This window comes from Athene cunicularia, assembly GCF_003259725.1.
Source record: "Athene cunicularia isolate RWA chromosome 6 unlocalized genomic scaffold, athCun1 chr6_part1, whole genome shotgun sequence".
NCBI lineage: Eukaryota > Metazoa > Chordata > Aves > Strigiformes > Strigidae > Athene > Athene cunicularia.
In genome coordinates this window covers 4,236,058-4,254,634 of record NW_020799105.1, presented here as the reverse complement: position 1 = coordinate 4,254,634, position 18,577 = coordinate 4,236,058, and the positions used below count along the sequence as shown (strand labels likewise).

The 18,577-nt window shown below is 47.2% G+C and overlaps 1 protein-coding gene across 2 annotated transcripts in view; it reads right to left on the bottom strand.

Moving 5' to 3' along the window:
* Positions 1-5,120: 5,120 nt before the first annotated feature.
* The window catches only part of PDLIM1 (PDZ and LIM domain 1), a 40,078-nt gene continuing 26,621 nt past the window's right edge, over positions 5,121-18,577 (bottom strand). The window contains exons 1-5 of one of the 2 annotated variants that reach the window (XM_026851461.1): positions 16,699-16,949; positions 14,346-14,651; positions 10,459-10,613; positions 7,340-7,457; positions 5,121-5,670 (exon numbers count right to left, since the gene is read on the bottom strand). In XM_026851461.1, coding sequence (XP_026707262.1) covers positions 5,484-5,670; positions 7,340-7,457; positions 10,459-10,613; positions 14,346-14,651; positions 16,699-16,727 — 795 coding nt within the window. In that variant the 5' untranslated portion in view covers positions 16,728-16,949 and the 3' untranslated portion in view covers positions 5,121-5,483. Of the gene's footprint in view, positions 5,671-7,339; positions 7,458-10,458; positions 10,614-14,345; positions 14,652-16,698; positions 16,950-16,986; positions 17,178-18,577 lie in introns of those variants that run through there. The other variant, XM_026851460.1, reaches the window with a different exon arrangement.

Below are 18,577 nucleotides of genomic sequence, written 5' to 3'. Positions count from 1 at the left end.
TCTTGTTATTGGTGGTAAAAGTGGCAAATTTGTTGGGGGAAAAAAAAATCATCTTCCTGTGGAAGTCCTAAACCAGCTTTTTTATGATGTCAATTATGGTTTTATTTGGAAGGGAGAGAACATGTCCCTTTGTTACAACCGATTGTGTCTAAGGGCACTGTGAGGGGAAAGTGCAGAATGTTTGTGGGGGTGTTTGGATGACCAGGGAGTACTTTCTGGGAAAGAAGGGTTTGAGACTACACTGGGGCAGAAGAGACAGGTGAAGGATATTTCTGCATATGTAGCTTCCAAGAGCCAGCTCTAAGCAATGGTTTTCAACTCAGGCATCAGGTAACTTTTAAACTTTGAGTTCTGGTTTGTGAATATGCCATCTAGGTGTAAATAGAAGCTGCAGTCACGGAATTGCAGCTGGAGCTGTCAGAGTAGCAATTGTGCTAGTTATAAGGCATAGGTAGCACAGAATAAAATATAATCCTATCTAATCTGTTAGTCACTTTGAAAACTAATTTCCAGTCACTTTATGATCTTTCTTACTCTCCATAGAGAGTAATCCGTTAGTCTGATTTAGAGAAAGTTATTTTATATTAGAGATGTTTATCCTTACCTCTGACGGAACAGGAAAAATAAAAAGCTGATCAGGCTGGCCTTGACCTCTGCCTGTTGAAAGCTCTGTCTTGTTTCTAATTCCTGAAGATAAAAAGGTTTTTTTTTTCTGCTCAGTTACTTATTAGCCTGATAATGGAAAGTTCAATATGTCTTCACATGTTAATTAAATTTGCTGAGCTAAATGCATTGTTTTAAGCTAACAAAGACCTACTACAAAAGATAAGAGTAAGTGATGTATCTACAATAGTATTAAAACTTTTATAGTTAACTCCATTTAGATAATAACTGACATAACTGCTTCCACACAGGCTTATCTAACGTTGGAAGACTAATGTACCCTGTTCAACCTGCACAGCTACTTGAATGTCACTGCAGGGCAATATGGTGGAAAATAAAAAGGAACAAGAGTTTCTGTCCTGTAACCAGCACAGCTAGGATTTAGTAATTGCTGCGTACTTCCTAAAAAAATGCATAAACTAGGATTAACGCTAATGGTGTCATTAGTGAAATATAGTCACTGTTCAGTGATGTGGGGAGCTTGATGTTATTTAGAGAGGCTGCAGTGCTGTGGCCACTTTTCTAGCCCACCTTCAAAAAACAAAAGCATGCATTTTGCTTGCTGCCATCAAGGAGTTTACCTCTGTTCCCTCCTCTTTTTTTTTTTTTTTTTTGGCTCCAGAGTACTGAGAATGTTACTGTTCAAAGCAGGCACAGTACCTTCTTGGCATGACCTTGCATTTCTTTTTCCTGCCGTCAAGAGTAACGTTCATGTTTGCTATGCACCTAAGCTATGAAGGGGCAGTCCCACATATGTGCACTGAATGCCAACAGGCAAAGTCTGGGGCATGCTGTGAGGGGTGCTGGTGTTTCAGAAAGCAGCCTTCCCTCCTGCAGATGGGGGAGATCCACAAGTAAATGCAGTAATGACAGTGGTGACTGGCGCTAACAGTTCTGGGTGAAATAATGTCCCCTTGATTGTCTGTTAGAGAGAAAAAATATTTCAGCTGATACAAGACAGATGCACCCAGATATACTCTGGTGTTTTCCTCTTGGTGGGGGTGCCTGTGCATGTTTGAGTTGAGACCAAATGCATGGACAGAAACATGGGGTCTCAGCTTGCTTGTGTATTGAAACTGTCTGTTGAGTTGCAGGTGGTTTGGGTTTTGATTTTTTAATTTTTTTTTTTTTAATCTGAGAAGCAGCTCATATTAGCCAAGGAGGACTGGGGCAAGACTGCTGGTGATTTTTTCAGGTGATGACAAGAAAATGTGTGGTAAACTTCCATGTTAGAATCTCTTTAATAGTGTTTCACCAGTACTTGAATCTACTCTGGACATACTATCATTTGTGTGTTTTAATTACCTGCCTAGCAAAAAAAGATGTTTGAGCTGCCAAGACCCCACCTTGACAGTGATCAGAGCTCATAGGGTTGCCATTAGCAAATGAAAATTCAATGTGCAAGCTGGAGCAGCTGGCCATGCTGCTCAGTGCTGGTTTGCTGGGGGTGGGGTGGGGGGGTGGGGTGTCAAGTTAATGGTGTGGGATGTGAGAGGTCTGTTTTGATTATGCTGTTAGAAAAGGGTTAGAAACCCCTCAACCTATCTGCTTTATCTCCTGAGGTCTAGCTCTGTCCAGTCACTGCCAGCAGCCAGGTCTTTTTAACTAGTTGGGTTTTTTTAAAAGTGATTTGTGTTCTCAGCTCCCAAGGGAGATGTGCTACTCTGTCTGACGCAAGCCCTCTTCTCTAGCCTGCCTGGCCCATGGTTTATGCGCTGCTTGCAGCTTTTCCAGGCTGTGGCAGAGCTTGGCCCTCTGTGCTATGTGGAGGGGGCTCCCGCAAGGCAACCGGGAGCAGCAGTGCACAGCCACATCTGCTGCACAAGGAGAGAGATGTGACAGGGGGAGCAGAAACCCAAGTAATCTCTGTTAAAAATTGACATTGTGCTTTGTGCACATTTATGTGAGGTAGTCCCTCCGTGGCAGGATGATAGCTTGCTTACAAGCTGCCTGACACTTTAGATTTATGTAGTTTTTATTGTATTATCTTGTATTAATGTTAACTTCTGGAGCAGGCGCCTCAGTGGGGTTGCAGGCATGACCCCATTTAACCATTTTTGTTATTGTGACAAGCTCCAGATGCCAACTGTTAAACTCCAGAGGAATTTGGGAAGTCAGACTACAGTGTGAACACTGCAGTTGCCAAGTATTTTGTCCTACATTATGAAAAATGAATAGATTCCTTTTTACAGAGCGTGATCAAAGTGCTCCTCAAGTAATGAATGTGAATTGCCTCAGCGAGCCTGTTCCCATAGTACTAAATTGGCTCAACACGGGTATCTGTGTTAGAAACCTACACCTCCTGAGCTATTCCACAAACCTTTTGTAGTTCCCGACTCCTGGTCAAGCCCTGTGCAATCAGTGTTTTCCCAGCAGTGCTGCCAGCCTTCACTGCAGGAGCCTGCCTGGGCGATAAAGCATGTGGTCCCGGACAAAGCGGGGCTTGTCTGTCTGCAGGGCTGGGGCGGGGCAGGCAGGGGAAATGCCAGGCATGGTTCAGGCTCTTCTGTCCTGAACCCCTGACGCAAGAGCAAGCTCATGAGGTTATCCGGAACGAGTCACGTTTTGCTGGTGGATGTTCATACAGTATGGAAACATTTAGCTACTTTGCACGTGCTGGAGGGCTCAGCCCCCACGCTGGGGTTAGGGTAAGCCATGCCAGAGAGCCCCGGGGGCTGGCATTGCCTCCTGCAGAGCAAACCTTGCAGCTGTGTGGCAGGCCGCCAGGACCTCCCAGCCTGCCAAGAAAGCATGTAGTGCTGGGAGCAGCCATGGTCCCACAGAAGCAGCCAGAGCAAGCTGTTGTTACTACAGGTTTACTCCTTCAATCCTGCAGATCTGTGTTCTCCACTGCTGCACAGGCTTTTGGTCCAGTCCAGCCTGCCTGCGCTGCCAGCACTGCAGCATAGAGAGCCTTTCCCTGGGAAATGCGCTGTGGAGGGGAGAGCATTAACCTCCATTATCAGCAGTGAGGGGAAATGCCATCCCAGCAGGCAAAAAAAAAAAAAACCCACCCCAAAAAAACCCCAAAACAACCAACCCCTCTCACCTTGAAAAATAAAGCTGCTTGTGTTAGTATCTGGAGTGTGTGCAGGCATGAGCTTGCGCACAAAGCCAGGCTTTTGGCAGGGAGGAGTTTGTTGCTTGAGCTATGCCATCTTCGCTTGCTTCTGCCCATAAAAGGCGCCTGATGGGATGAGCTAAATTTAGCTGGGTTAGTGAACTAGCCCCCTCCCCAACCTGCCAAAAAAAACTGTACAGTTGATCTGGACTGCAAGAGTCTTATAATCTTGGTGACAGGTCAGCTTTACCTCAGATGAGGATCGGGTTTCAGGTTATATTTTGGGTAGGGGTTTTTTTTGTTTGGTTGGTTTTTTGTTTTTTTGGTGGTGTGTTTTTTTTTTTTTTCCCCCCCAAGGCAGCTGTGCTGTGGTGTGATTCATGGTGAAGTCAGGACTTTATAGGACTGTCACATGACCCTGTGTGTTGGTGCTGCAGACACACTCACTAACCCCAGGCATGGAGGTGACCCGGTGCCTGCCAGAGAAGGCCTGTATGCAGTTACAAACTTCTCTGTTTTCAACCTCTGGCAATTTGTCTTAAAGCAAAGATGACACTACATCTTAGAAACCATTTATTTATACACAAAAACAGCCAGTATCTCATTCAGAGGTGTTAGCAGAGAAATAACTTCACTGCAGACCCCCTCGTTGCTATACATGGGTGGAGGTGCTGCTGCCATCTGATGCACGTGCAGGAGGCACCCCTCTCCCCACACCAACCCCAAAGGCACCCTCCAGCAGCCATGCATGTTGGGGAGCAGGGCCAGGCCTCTGGGAGCTACCCAGGGCCTGGCACAGGGGCCTGACCCAAATGTCTGCAGACAGAAACAACCATGGCCCTGGGGTCTGCTCTGGGTTGGAGGAGGGGATGTGTGGTGGTAAGACCCACCCTGACCAGGTTGCACCCAGCCCTGAGCCTGCAGTGCGGGGCTGAGGGGGAGCCAGCATGGACTGGACAGGGGCAGACGAAACAGGAACCAGGACAACAGCTATTCAAACCTTCCCATTTGCTCCAGGACTCCCTGGTTTCCAGCAAGCATCAAGTGGACATTTTTTCATAGAGCTCCATTTGTTTCCTTGGGGAACAGAGGGACACCTGGTAAAGGGCAGCACTGAAGTGCCTGGTCCCATCAGCATGAAGCAGTGCTGGATGCAGAGGCAGCAGCTCCCAGCTGGGGAAAGGTCACCAGTGCCAGCTATGGTCTGTGGTTTGGCTGTGCCCACCTGGTCCTTGCTGGGTGCCAGCAAGCCGCTGCTAACAGCTGGGCTCAACTTTGTAATTCCTTCCCCTTGTTCTCCAGGGTAAACACAGCCATGCACTAAGCACCTCTGCTGCTGCCCAGGAAACACTGGTCCAGTGCACAGGGATACCAGGAGAAAGCAGACACATCTGCCTTGTGGATTAACCCTGTTTATTGAATGCAAACAGAAGGCAAATAACTGGGACACAGAAGAACTGTAATCTGACTTTGGCCTCTGATTTTCCTGTGTGATTGACAGCACAAAGGAGCAAAAAAAACCCCACAAACTCCGTGTATTTAAAAAAAACAAACAGTGAAAGAGGAGACAAAAAAGAATGTTGAACAATTAGTGACATCCCATGTGAACAGGAGGAGGATTAATAATGGCAAGGAAATTCAAAGCCATGCCTAGCATTCCTTATTGCAAACAAGATTCAGCAGGGGGGCAGGGACAATGCTTTCCAAAGAAAAGCAGCAGAGGAGAAACCATCCACACTGGCTTTGTGAGCAGCGCAGTTTACTTTGGGAAGACAGTGACCACCTCGTAGCCCTCTGGGGGAATCACTCGCTCCCGTGCATGCTTCTCGCAGTAGATTTGGTCTTCCACAAAGAAGTGTCCTTTCTGCTTGAGGTTGGTGCCGCAGTCACTGCACACATAGCACTCAGGGTGACGCTGCTTGTCCCGGATCTTCACAAACACCCCTCTGGGGAAGGAACCAGCATCTCTCAGCACCAGGCACCCACTGCTGCCTCCCCCTCCCGCCACCACTGCCCACCCAGCCCAGACCCACACCAGTGCTGAGGGTGGACAATTTTCTCCTGTTCCTGACAAGTAAAGTATAAGCCCTACCTCTGGTCAGGCAGATGTTAACAGCACTTTTAGAGCCCAACAGGTGCTGGCATGGGAGCCCTCCTCTGAAAAATGTTTCCTAGCACTGGCCTGCCTAAGTTTCACAGGGACAGTCCTATCACCTGTGGTGGCAAGAATCACTGTCATGGTATCCCTAGCTGATGGCTGAAGACAGTACAACAGCTTTCAAATGGCAGGCATCAGCCTGACCCATCTGAGGGAGCAAAATCCAGGTCCAAACCCACTGGATTGCAAAACAAATCCAGAAATGACTGCCTGCCACCAGCCAAGGGAAACGAAGGCTGCACAACCAGCCACTGCCCTTTTGCTAATGACTGACATGCCAGGTATATGTGGGAGAAGCACAGAAACTAGATCCTGGTTCTGATCTCAGATGCTTCTGTTCAGGAGCTGCAGTGAACAGATCCAGCCAAATGTGGGCCAGCTCGTACTCGAAAACTTCACAGCTTAACCCAGCAGATGATGAGGAAAACTACACAGCAACTCATAAACTACCACCGGCAGCAACACAAAAATTTGCCAGGAATATAATTTTGTTCCAGTGGCCATCTATATTTTCCATAATTCATTAGTTTTTAGTGCTATTCATAGCCTTGTGCTTTCTCTCCAGATCTACCCAGCTGGTAGAGTAATTGTAGGGTTTGTCTCTGATTCATATTTTATAGGGTATGGATTGCCTCTGCAATGACTCTGCCAGAGCTTGGTGCTCCAGGCATGCCAGGACCATGCAATCACAGTGTAGTAGGGCTCAGCAACAATCTGATAGCTTGTGGTGAGCAGCATGGGAGAAACCTGAATTCTTCCATGATGATGCAGGTGGGCTATCAGCACTTGAGTGGTGGAATCAACTGTTAAGCTAAGGGGGTTGTAGAGAAGAACTTGTGGTTGATAAACTGAACCTTAAATCAAAGACATGGGTTGGGTCCCTTATGCTGGCATAGTTATGGTACAGCAGCTCTATCAAATCCATGCTCCTGCTGTGCTGGCAGTCACATACCCATATAAAGACAAAAAAAATTATGTCTGCATAGACGCAGCAGAGGTGTACGGTCCTACAGCAGAGCAGGGAGCAGAACCCAGCTCTCCTGGTCCACATTGCCTCTGACCACCAAGGCATGTCACCACTCCATGGCTGGAAGCACCAAGACATGAAAAGCATTAAATACACAGACCTTGAACAGAAAGATAATTTCGTTTCTGGGTGCTGTAAACAGATTTCAGGTAGGAAGCAAAACACTGCAGTGACAACTGTCTTGAGGTTTGTCTCACAGGGACTTGCTTCGGTTTCCATTGATATGGATCTGTAGAGGGAAACCCAATTCCTGCCCCACTGCAAGGAACTGCAAAGCTAGCACTATAAAAGCTGGTGAGATACATGTGCCTTAAACTGTCTCCTGGATGCACTGGATGTGGGTATGTGAAGTGTTTCAAGTGCAGTGCCTCAGCCCCTCGCACAGGAATGGGATGCTTTGGCCTGCAACCCCAGAGACAGGCTTACTTACACAATGCCAGATCCACACTTCTCGCACATGGGCAGCTTCTGGGCATTCCCAATCGATGAGGCCACCTTTGTGGTGGGGGCTTTAACGCTTCTAAATCCAGATGGTTTGGTAGGGTCTCCTGGGGGTGGAAGGAAAGCGCTTCAGAGCATGTGAGATGCGTGGCTCTAGACTATTCCTCCCAAGCAGATGCTCAGTTCAGAGGCAGGAATTCATGCATGGAAAGCAGGCAGGGTGTGTAGGGAGGAGGGAGAGAGGGGACACAGCTGAACCTCATCCTGAAAATTTGAGGGTCTCAGGTTGTGGGCAGTCAGAGGAGAGTCTGTTCTCATCTTAAAAGCCCATCTGACTGCAGCTGATGTGTTTTGCATGCACAGATGCACAAAGCAAAGCGAAGCCTCAGCCCCAGCCCTAGCCTTGGCAGCACCAGAGGCTGCCTGCTGTGTCCTGATCACAGAAGCAGGGTCAAGCCGATTGCCAGATTTGGGCTCAGGAAGAGAAGGTGGGTGTCATGGCAGACTAGGGAGGACTGTCAAAGTCCTTTTCCAGTCTGCTGTCTGGTGTACAGTGGGGCTGGCTCTCCCAAGATTCCTGGAAGATTTTGTTAACAAATTCCTTGTTCTTGCAGGGCCCTGAGATGCTGGGGATAACCTTCCTTGCACTCTCCTGCTGCTGTGTAGCATAATCCAGGTATGTCCTTAGTGCTACCTCTCTGGGGCAGGGATGTCCTGCAGGCCCTTTGCAGGAGGTATCTGCTGAACTGGATGCCTACAATGGCAGTGGATCCTAGATGTAAGATTGTAAGGCAAGCCTTTAAACATCTGCAGTAAAAAAGGAGCCTCTTACAAAATGACACCATTGATGTGACCAGTCTTATCTATATGACTTTTGCAAGAGATTCAACACCAGGCGACAAGGGAAGGAGGGCTGGAGAAACTCCCATGATGTTTCACCAGCAACAGAGAAGGTTGGTGGACGCCTCAGACTGAGAGGGACACTGATAAAACCCTTCTGACTAGTGTCAAACCAAGAGCACACTGCAATGGTTGTTTCTGGTGTAAAGGGAAGAAAAACTCTCCAATGGGACCCCCTGGAGACCAGCAAGGTCAGGGACATGTCACACCCCAGGGCAGTGTCACTGACAGAAGAGCTGAAGGAAAAAGAGGAGAACTGCCCACCGCACTTCCCTGTCACCACTGTTCACCTGTGGGGCAGGTGACGCTGTGTTGCTTTACCTCTGGGGCAGCCTCCAGATCACAGGTTTGCACCCAGCTCTGTGCAGAGATGCTGGTCCAAAGGTGCAAGTTCCCTAATGGGGGCTGCAGTTCATGCACCCTCCAAACGCAGCAGGAAGCATCTGGCCTCCAACAGAGTTACAACAAGGGACACTTGCTGGGAAGGAAGCAGCACTAACCACATTTTCAGGCTCTACCCGGTCACCTCTGCTCACTCCCTCTGCCTGAAACAGCACTTTTCTCATATCCACAACACTGACAGCATGTTTTAAAATCTCTCTAAAAGAATCAGCTTAATCAGATACCCACAGGAAATATAACTTGTTCCACCCTGTGAAACACCCTCCACCTATGAGTGCAGGGTCAGGTCTAAACACAGGCCAGCTGTGGTGCTTCCACATACCAATGCCCACACACAGCCCCCGTGTCCAGGGCCAGGCTCTCAGCTGGTGTTAAGTCAGTGCAGCTGACAGTCAGCAATGCCCCGAGGGACTTCTCACAAATGGAGAGATAGCTCCCTGCTGCTACTCACAAGCCATTGCTTGAAGACAAGCTGGGAGAAGCAGCCAACCAAAGTGCTATGTAGTGCTACAGAAAAGATCTGACTCAGCAGCAGCGACATTTGAGACCTGAGTGGCGAGGCAGGCAGGGGCACTGTCTCCTGGGGACAGACGTTCCTATGGGGCTGAGTAATCTCCCGTCCCTGCATGGGTGATTATCAGTTTACAGTGGAGTAATGCCAAAGCCTATCCTGGCCTGTGATCAGGCCGGCAAACCTTGTGCCAGAGAATCCCAATAATGTTGCAAATCTTCAAAGAAAGATAACAGAGAGGATTTTGCTTCTTATCTTCTTCAGCACTACTAAGCAGAGGGGAGCACCTCAGCTGCATGAGAAGTCCTGGCTTACTCCAGCCCCTTCCATGCAGGAGCTGAACTCTGAGGGCAAGTTGCAAACAATATTTGAAAGATGCTTTCATGTAGGTATTTTAACAGCATATTGAAGACTCCCAAGATTCTGGTTTCTTTCTTCATATTGTCTCATTTCCTTCATTTTGCTGTTTCCTTACAGAACCATCAGACCTACCAGCACTTGGCTGATCCATTTCCCTTCGTGGTGAATATCTCAGCACCAGGCTTTTGTTGGATGAAATTCAACATACCACTGCCAAGCTAATAACACAAAAGACAAAGTCTCAACTGGCCTAGGAAAAAAAGAGTCATTCTTGGAATTCTTTTCCTCTACTTATTTGTTTATTTTATTTAAGGGGAGAAAAGACTATGATTTGGCTGCCACCTAAGTGAATTGGCTTTTTTATCTTTAAGTTTATAGCCCTTAACTGCATAAGTCCAGATGTCAGATCAAGAATGCCAAGCTGAGCAAAATTTCAGAGGTTAAAAGCTGCTTGCTGTAACCCAGCTTCCATATTTTTACATTTAGCTGCATAAGTGGATCCTTTTTCTTGTGCGGAGGGATGGAGACCAGAAGCTTTAGGTCTCACTGAAGAGCAGTGGTACCTTTCAAAGTCCTGAATCTAAGATGGTCTTTAATCAGTGAATATTATCTTAAAGGGGCAAAATTTAGAAGGTATAGAAGAGTCTTTGCAACTTTTAAATTCCTTCTTGATAATTAAATGTTGTAGAGGTTTGTTTCTTGAGCACTCACTCAATGAGTAAGCGATGATATTGACCCCTAGACACTGAAACTAATCAATGAGAGAATATTTAGGAGTTAAATTAGTGAAAGGGTCTGTAGATTTATTTGTGTAGAAATTACCTACACATGCTACTTTGAACAATCTTTTAATGTTACTCTTAATCACTGCACACAGCCCAAGAAATGTCAAAAAGGAAGAGCACACTCAGATTACGTATGCACTAACTGCTCACCTTTCTCTTCTGACTCCAAAATCTCTTGCAACACGAGGAATGAAGCAGACTGTCTGGGTGGCTCATTTGACTCTTGATTCTCCTGGAGCATCTTGTAAACCTCAGATTCTCTGTCTATGACAATGCCACCTGGAGGCTGGTTATGCTGATCTAAACTGAGTAAGAAACATAGAATACACTTGTTAAACAGCTGGAAACTAAACCCACTTCCTCTAGCAAAATTTTCACAATGCATCATACGAATGGAGAATGAACGTGCAAAACAAATGCACAACAGGATGCCATAAAACATGGAGGTGCTGGATGTGCTCACACAAGATAGCTGCAGCCCGGGTGGGACTGGCATGCAGGGCTATCCGTGTACACCACGGTCGACGGGCTCTCCTCAACTGCCCCTGACCAGTCCCCAAGTGTTCTCCCTGCTTTGCAATTACTGTGTACTCCAGAAACTATAACTTTCTGCACAGGAAATCACTGCTCAGTTAACAGAAAAATAAAGACTCATGTGCTGGGATGGGAAACCCACATGGTAGCTGTGCCATCTACACATGTTCCTTGCATGAACTACCTTAGACCACAGTGAATCTCAAATTAAGTAAAGTTTATTCCATTAAAAAGAAATCTTTGCAAGTACACTACGAATTGGTCCTAAAGGCCAATAACAAAAAGATCCTCTGATTGGCAATAATTTAATGTGGTTTTCAAATTAGTGTTATTATTTCTGTTTTATAGGTACAGACTGAGCCACAGCCCATTTACAGCATTTAATTAAGGTTAAAGGGCAGGTCAAGGGCAGAGGCAATTTCTGCCTGCTAAGACTAAACACTCCTTTAAGCTGCCTCCTGAGGCACTGCTACTGCCACTCACATCCTGAGGGACTTGCACCCTCAGCCTAGAGCTTGAGATGCTTCAGGAGCAGCTTATCACCGTGCAGTGTGGCTGAAAGGGTGGTCACTGTGCCACCAGAAGGGTCTTTGGGGGAAAAAAAGGCTGGAGGCAACACCTAGGATGTTCTCTACATCGAGTGGGTACAGGAAAAACTACAGGCTTAAAATTGAAGGACGATATTCAGAATATCCCTTGGGAAAAGCTTTCCAACAGAGAGATACCAAAATACCAGAGCAGATTGCTGTGGACAGGTGAGCAACCTCCATACTAAAGGATTTTAAGAGTCTGGACAAATATCTGCTAGGAATGATTTAAATAAATAAACTGACCAAATACTGGGCTAGGGGATGGACTAAATGACATGGGAGGTTCCTGTCTGCCTTGTATTCTGTGGCTGGAATAAAACTTCTCTGGAAAAATGAGACAACCAACAAGTCACCTCTTAACAGCTCAATTACATAATGCAGCCTTATAAATGTAAATGGTCTATTAGGTTTCACCGTCTCTGCACCCTGTGATTGCCTGAAAAGTACATAAACATCCTGAAGTTCAGTCTAAATTGCAGAGGGACATCTTCTTGAAGAGGCAACTGCATACTTTCCATGCCAATGTGCAACTGAGTCATCTGTTACTCTACACAATAAACTCTTCAAGCATCAGGGGTAAAATCATTGCACGTGTTATAAAATGCTATTTCCATGAAAAAAATTCCATTAAATGTTTCCATCTTTGGTAATTTTCTGTGGACCAGGAAGCACATTAGACTTGCAAGCAGCTGAAGCCTTGAAGCCTGAATCTCATTTACTGAAGCTCTCATCCAAAATAAAATAATGATTTACACAGAAAATGTCCTAGGTTATCCCAATAGAATCCATGCTCCACATTGCATTCATTTTACATAAACTCATATACTCTCACCACTCTATCCACCCATAAAAACACTAGGAAAGAAGCCTTTCATTACACTTCACATACTAAGGATGTTTCACTAACATGCATTCAAAAAGCAAAGGCTAAGTCATCTTAAACAGCACTAAAGAAAGCTATCAGACTTCAACCATGCATTGCGGCAGTGTGATAGAGATCAGCTCTCCCATACAGACATACTTGCATATACAGGACTTCCAAAAGATTACAAAACCCCCACAAATCTGAGAATTTGTACCAGCAGAGTGAAATACCTCAACTTGTCAGGGCAGAAGGCTATGCTGCTTAAAGAAAAACCACCAAAAAGCACACGCACCTTTTGAATGGGCAAGGCCACAGGCACAAGAATTGTGCCTGCAGGATAATGAGTCTTCATATGTCATCTGACTTATGGCACCTCCTGTTACACAGGTACTTTATCTGCAGCAATCACTGGCAACTGGTGTCCTTTTCCATGTGCAGGGGTCTCCTGATGCAAAATCTTTGTTGGGGGGGAAACTCCAACAACCTTTACTGGATTTTCAGACTCACAGAACTGTTACTGGATCTCACTGCTTCTACCATAGGCAACTTGCAATGCTGACTGTACAACATTGGATCACTGAGCTTTGAAAACTGGCAAGATGGTAATAAAACCCATGAAGACACAGCCTTGCACAATGTCTTCAGAAAAGCAGTTTATTCTTTACTAATTTTACTATTTTATGCTAGCACATAAAGTGCTAAAGTAAAGTGTACACGGATCTCAAAGCTGGGCTACAGGAAGGCCCAGTACTTGGAGCACTCACTCTTGCAATAAAGCAATTGCTGATGATTGGGGCTCCTTCATGAGTGTTACCAGCTGTCCAGACCAGGACAGCCAGCCAGCAGAGTGTGACTGCTCCTGGTGTGCATGGTATTGGCTACAAGCCAGAGCAGTGACTTACAGCAAGTAACTGGACAGGGTAACAAGGCAGGAGTAAATCCACAGCCCCCCATTATCTCTTGGCTGCTGCCACATGGCAAAGCCTGGCTGTGTGGGTCCACAGGTGAGGACACCAATTTTTCTGCTTTGAAGCACATGGTGCTAAGCCCAGGAGGGGACTGTGAGCAGCTATGAGATCTGGCTGCACACTTTTGCTCTGTCCCATGGAGGCCATGGGACTGACCACCTCTCTGGACCACAGGTCACAGAGCTGCAAGCTGCTTAGTCACATAAAAGGGTAACTGCTGAAGGTTCACATCTTCTGAAATAATTCAGCCTTTATTGGAACCCTCCTGCAAGATGGCTAAATGTGCTCTCTGCTTCACCCATCTTCATACTGTAAAACCCTGTAGGCTGTTATTTAGAGGCAGAGGACAGCTGTTTCCCAACTGCCACGCAGCAATTATCAAAGAGCATCCAGGCTTTGTGATGCTGAGGCTCTCCAAAGGTCCTGAACATTGAGCATCCTCTGCTCCTACAGGCAAAGAGGCAGCCCCAAGAGCAGCAACATGTGCAGACAAGCAGGCAGGGGTGGGAAAATAGACTGGGTCCTCCATGTGCCTGGTGCCTTCCCAGGCTGCTCCAAACTCATGAGTGTTATCAGCCAAAGATGGAGACCCATGGGAACCAGCTTCAGCCTGAAATGGAACATGCCCAGCACACACCCATGGCCCAGCCTGCAGCCAGTGAAACTAAAGCACAAGGACACACATGGCAGCACCTTCCAGTTGTTTCAGTGCAGGAGAAACATCAGCTTTCAGGATAAAGCAGTCTCCTGCCCCCAGAAAATCCATCTGCTGCAGGTAGCTCCTCCAGGAAAGCCACCCACTGCTGTCAAGGCTGTGCTGTGTGAGTGCACAGGGGGCAATGGACACAATGACAGGCTGAAATAATGTTTTGGTGCTTCCTGTAGTGTTGGACACAGACACAATGCAAAGAAAGCTCCTGTGAAGAGTCATGCACTAATGTCGTAAAGGTGAAATGTAAATGCTGTTTTCCTGTGACTGGCCAACACCATGAGCCACAGACAGGGACAAGACACTCATGGACACCAAGATGTGGATGAATGGATGCACCAAGTCAGCCACAGAGGCAGTGGGCAGGTTACCTGGGGAAATCGGGGCTAATGGAAGAGATCTGCCCCTGCAGGGAATCCATGATGTTGCTCTGTGAATAGAGCTGCAGGGGAGAATTGAACTGCACATGTAGCACTTTGAGTCCTGGCACCTCCACTTCCACAGGGCTGTTGGGACAGATCTGGGCCACACACTTCAGCTGCTCAGGCCCCACTCGGACTTGGCTGGGGACGGAGGAGGTGCTGTGCCTCCGCTGTGGTGGCTCGGAGGTCTGTGCCTGCAGAGGGTTATAGACGGAGGCAAAGGGAGCCTGCAGTGCACTCATCGGCGATGGGCGGCTATGGGCCCACGTGTTCACCCAGGCAATTTGAGTTGTGTTTGTGGGTTCATTTGGGTTTTACATTGTGGAATTGAGGGAAAAATGTAGAAGAGGAAGAAAGGAAAGAAGGAAGAAATTAATGAAGGACTAAACCAAATACTCCAAGTGATACAAGCAGTTGCAGAATACTGTCTGAGGGACACACTACTGAAGAATACATAACCTTTTACATTAAAGGCTTCTGGCTAATGCTGTGGCTCTGGTCTTGCACTCCAGGTGTGTCCACACAAAAACTAAAATGCAGTTAGCTCTACTGATGAGCAAATGCAGGGGTTGTAAAAACAGTGTAGACATGGCAGCGGGGGTTTTACTATGAACTAGCTATCTGAGCAGACACTCATGGTCCCATTGTCCAGCCAGGGAATGCTGCCTTCACTGCTGCTCTTCCCACAGCTAGCCTGGGCACCCTACGGAGGGGCAATCTCACCTCCAATCCCAAAACAGATGTGCTCAGCCCTCCCTGCCTGCTTTGTGACACCAAATCCAGCAGAGATATTTGCTGGTGTTTCTGTCTGTACCATAGCCCTGCATTTACATCACACACCCTCTAAGGCTGAAGCATGGACCAGGTCCTCATGCCATGTCACCATGTGCAGTGGCAGGCTGCTTGGGTTCAGATAGGCTGTGTGTCTGCTACATGTAGAATGGAGATGCAGATGCCATGTAAACCCAGAGCAAGGTCAGCCATGTACAAATAGTAACACAGATGGACAGGAATTTAAAGGGAGCTGTAAGGCTGCATGAAGGGAGAACGTACACATCCTGTGCTTGTGAACTGGGGAGACCTCATGGGTTTTTAATGGCAGGGAGAGGCCCCTGGCTCTTACTGAAAAAGAGCAGCAATTCATTTGCTTTTGATGACTCTGTAAACAAAAGTGTATTAGCATTGAAGGCCTCACGCACAGTTTCCCCAGCATTCCTTTGCAACTTGCTGTGTTTCAGCAAGGGAAAGATGAAACAGATGCCATGCTACAGGCAACAGGGCTGCCAGTGCATCTTCCTGCTAGGAGGAGCACAGTGAGCCACAGCACTAGAAGAAACACCCTTTTTGCCAACCCCTGCAAGAAAAAGGGATCACCCACAAGTTTCCAGCCAAATATACCTGTCTTCCAGGGAGTGTTCTCACCAGGAGGGGACTCCAGACTGGACCAGAGGTGGTATCTGACTGTCAAATGGTCCTATCAGGTTAACATAAAGTCACATTTCCCTTGTCCTTGTTCTGCCTTTGCTCAGCCCCTGAATGAGGCTGCTGAGGTCTACCAGAAGCAAATGAGGAACAAACATCTGTCACCTTGTCTGCCAGCTGCAGCATCATAACTCTGCCTAGAAGGGCCCATGCTGCAGATGAGGCTGCCAGTGAGAGAAACTAGTTTCAGTCAGGGGCAAGTTTTCAGGCTTGTGTTAAACCACAATCTCAGGTCTTTGTGACCTGCAAAAGCAAAGACTGAAGTAACTTTTGTCTCCTCATTCACAAGTCAGGAATTTAGTCAAGTATCACCAAAAGCATTGGTCTTGCATCTTTTGTTGTAAAAGTGACCAAAGTCTTACAGGCAGTTTGGTATTGCTGTACAGAGACTTAGGGCAGTTAAGCAACTTGATCAACATGGCCAGAAAGATTTCAGACAGCTCCTGGCTTACTGCTTCCAATGAAAAAAGAGGAACTCTGTACTTCTAAGATAAAATAAGGTCTTTGGTGAAGCTCAGATGCAACCACAAAAATCAATAAGCCCTTTTAAGATTGGGACCCTTTCCAATGCCATACATAAAATCACTCATACAGGTATGAATGTTTCAGCTACTTTTTAAAACTCCTGTGAAGAACAAGGTTCAGTAAAAAAAAATGGAAAGCCAAACCTAGTCAGAGCCTGTCTATGAATCCCAGGCCAGTCAGGAATGGGGATGCATGTGCTTCCTGCACTCGCTGGTACCCCTCCTGCCCAGCACTGCCTGCAAAGCCAGCACAAAACGCTAACTTTACAAAGTGCTCATAATAAACTATCAGGCACCTGTTCAGACCAGCGGGCTGGCATGTCATGCTGAACGCACGTGGAAACTGCGTCGGTCTCTGCTAAACAAACAAACACAACAGCATTAATTTCATTTCTGCATCTCATGAAACGTTGTCTCTCCTCTGAGCCCTGCCCCCGGGAACCACATCCACACTTGTGCCTCTGCTCCTTCCCTTGTCCTGAAAGAGAGCTTTTCTTAGTTAACAAATTTATACCCTTGCAGGGAACTCCTGGAGCCTCCCCCTGGGGGCCCAGGCAAGAAGGGGAGGCAAGGAAGATACTTACAGCTTGGTAGACTCCAGGGCCCCAGGTGATGTTTTTGACTCTACTGCACTGTTGAAGTTCTGGATGTTCTCTGAGGAGTAGAGGCCTGCTGGGCTGTTGTACTGAGCAGTGATCACTCTGGGGGCAGAAGCCGTGGCAGCAGTGAAGGGCACCGCGCTCCGGTTGTGTGCACTTCCTATGTGCCTTATTTCCTGCATGCAAAGGAGCAGAGGCAAAAATCAGAGGTGCTCAGGCATGCAGGTGGGATGTGACAGGGCAGCCTGGAGCAAGCAGCCACTGCCGTGGTGGCTTTGCTTGTGGTGTCAGCTGAGGAGCATGCAACCACAACCACCAAAGCTCGTGACTGTTCCCCACATGTCACGAGCCCCATCCTGGATGGCTTCAGGCTGACCTTCAGGACATTTCAGAGTTTACATGCTGGGAACATAAAAGCTCAGAAACACTGCCAGAGCTATTAGCTCACGGTGCCACACACCAGGGAGCTCTTGCAAGCCTACAGTAAGCCACTGGACCTACCTTTGCCGGGATTCAAGAGGACTTTCTGTGAGAGAATGGACATGTGAGCAATCCTGCGTGAGAACAAGACTGATAAGAGCCTCAGCCTGAGCAAGAATATGATAAGGACATAACCCTGAATGAGGGGGGTGAAACTCAACAAAACAAACAACCCCTGGAAGGGGTTGGGACGGACGAGGAAGTTACACAAGGCAGGAAGCCTGGCACAGCTGATGTGGCACTTTTTATCCAATCATAAGAAGGTTTAAAGCGCAGGCTAAGTTAACTGTCCAATCTTGAAGACTTGTACTTCATGTTACTCATGTGTGCAGGAGAACATTATAAAAGGGCTCTCTTAGTTGTAATAAACGGGCATTGCTTGATCACATTGGTTGTGTGCGTGCTCAGCTCTCCCACAAGTGGCGTCCCTGGGTGGGGCCCTCAAGATTGGCACAAAGTCTTCGCTAAGGGGGACTTGTCAGAGTGCAATCTGAGGGGGAGAAAGATGGATAAAATATCCAGGCACTGCCCCAGTGTCTGAAGGTGAGAATCAGCACGCAGTAACTTTAAAAGGGAAAGTGAAAGGAAAAAGATAAAAGGGAGAGATTGAAGATAAAAGATCTGCGAAAGGCAGTGGCCGGGGAGGAATGGAGACTACTTTTGCCAAGGACGAACAGGCAGTGGTGAAACTCCTCCAGTGTATCGTCTCTATGTGGGGGAAAAAATATGGAAAGTTCACTCTGGAAGGTTTTAAGATATAGCTGAGAAAAGGGACTTATATCTACCTGGGAATCTATAGGGAAACAGCTTTGGGATTCGATCAGTGATGGAGGAAAGTCAGCAAAAGAAGTGAGCAGCTATAGCACTCTGGAAACAAATCCGAGAGACTTTAGCGATGGGAGCAGCTTTTAACACCGACAATCCGCCTCCGATGCTGGCGCCCCTAGCGGTTCTCATCGCGTTAGGTCAGAAAAAAAATCCGCTCGTTTCATCGACTGTGTAACCGGGACTGCAGCGGGCAGCGGGGGCTAAACCAAAAGCTGCACGGTCAGGAGCTGAGAACACCAGAAGTGCACCTGATGCCATCAGGAAGGAG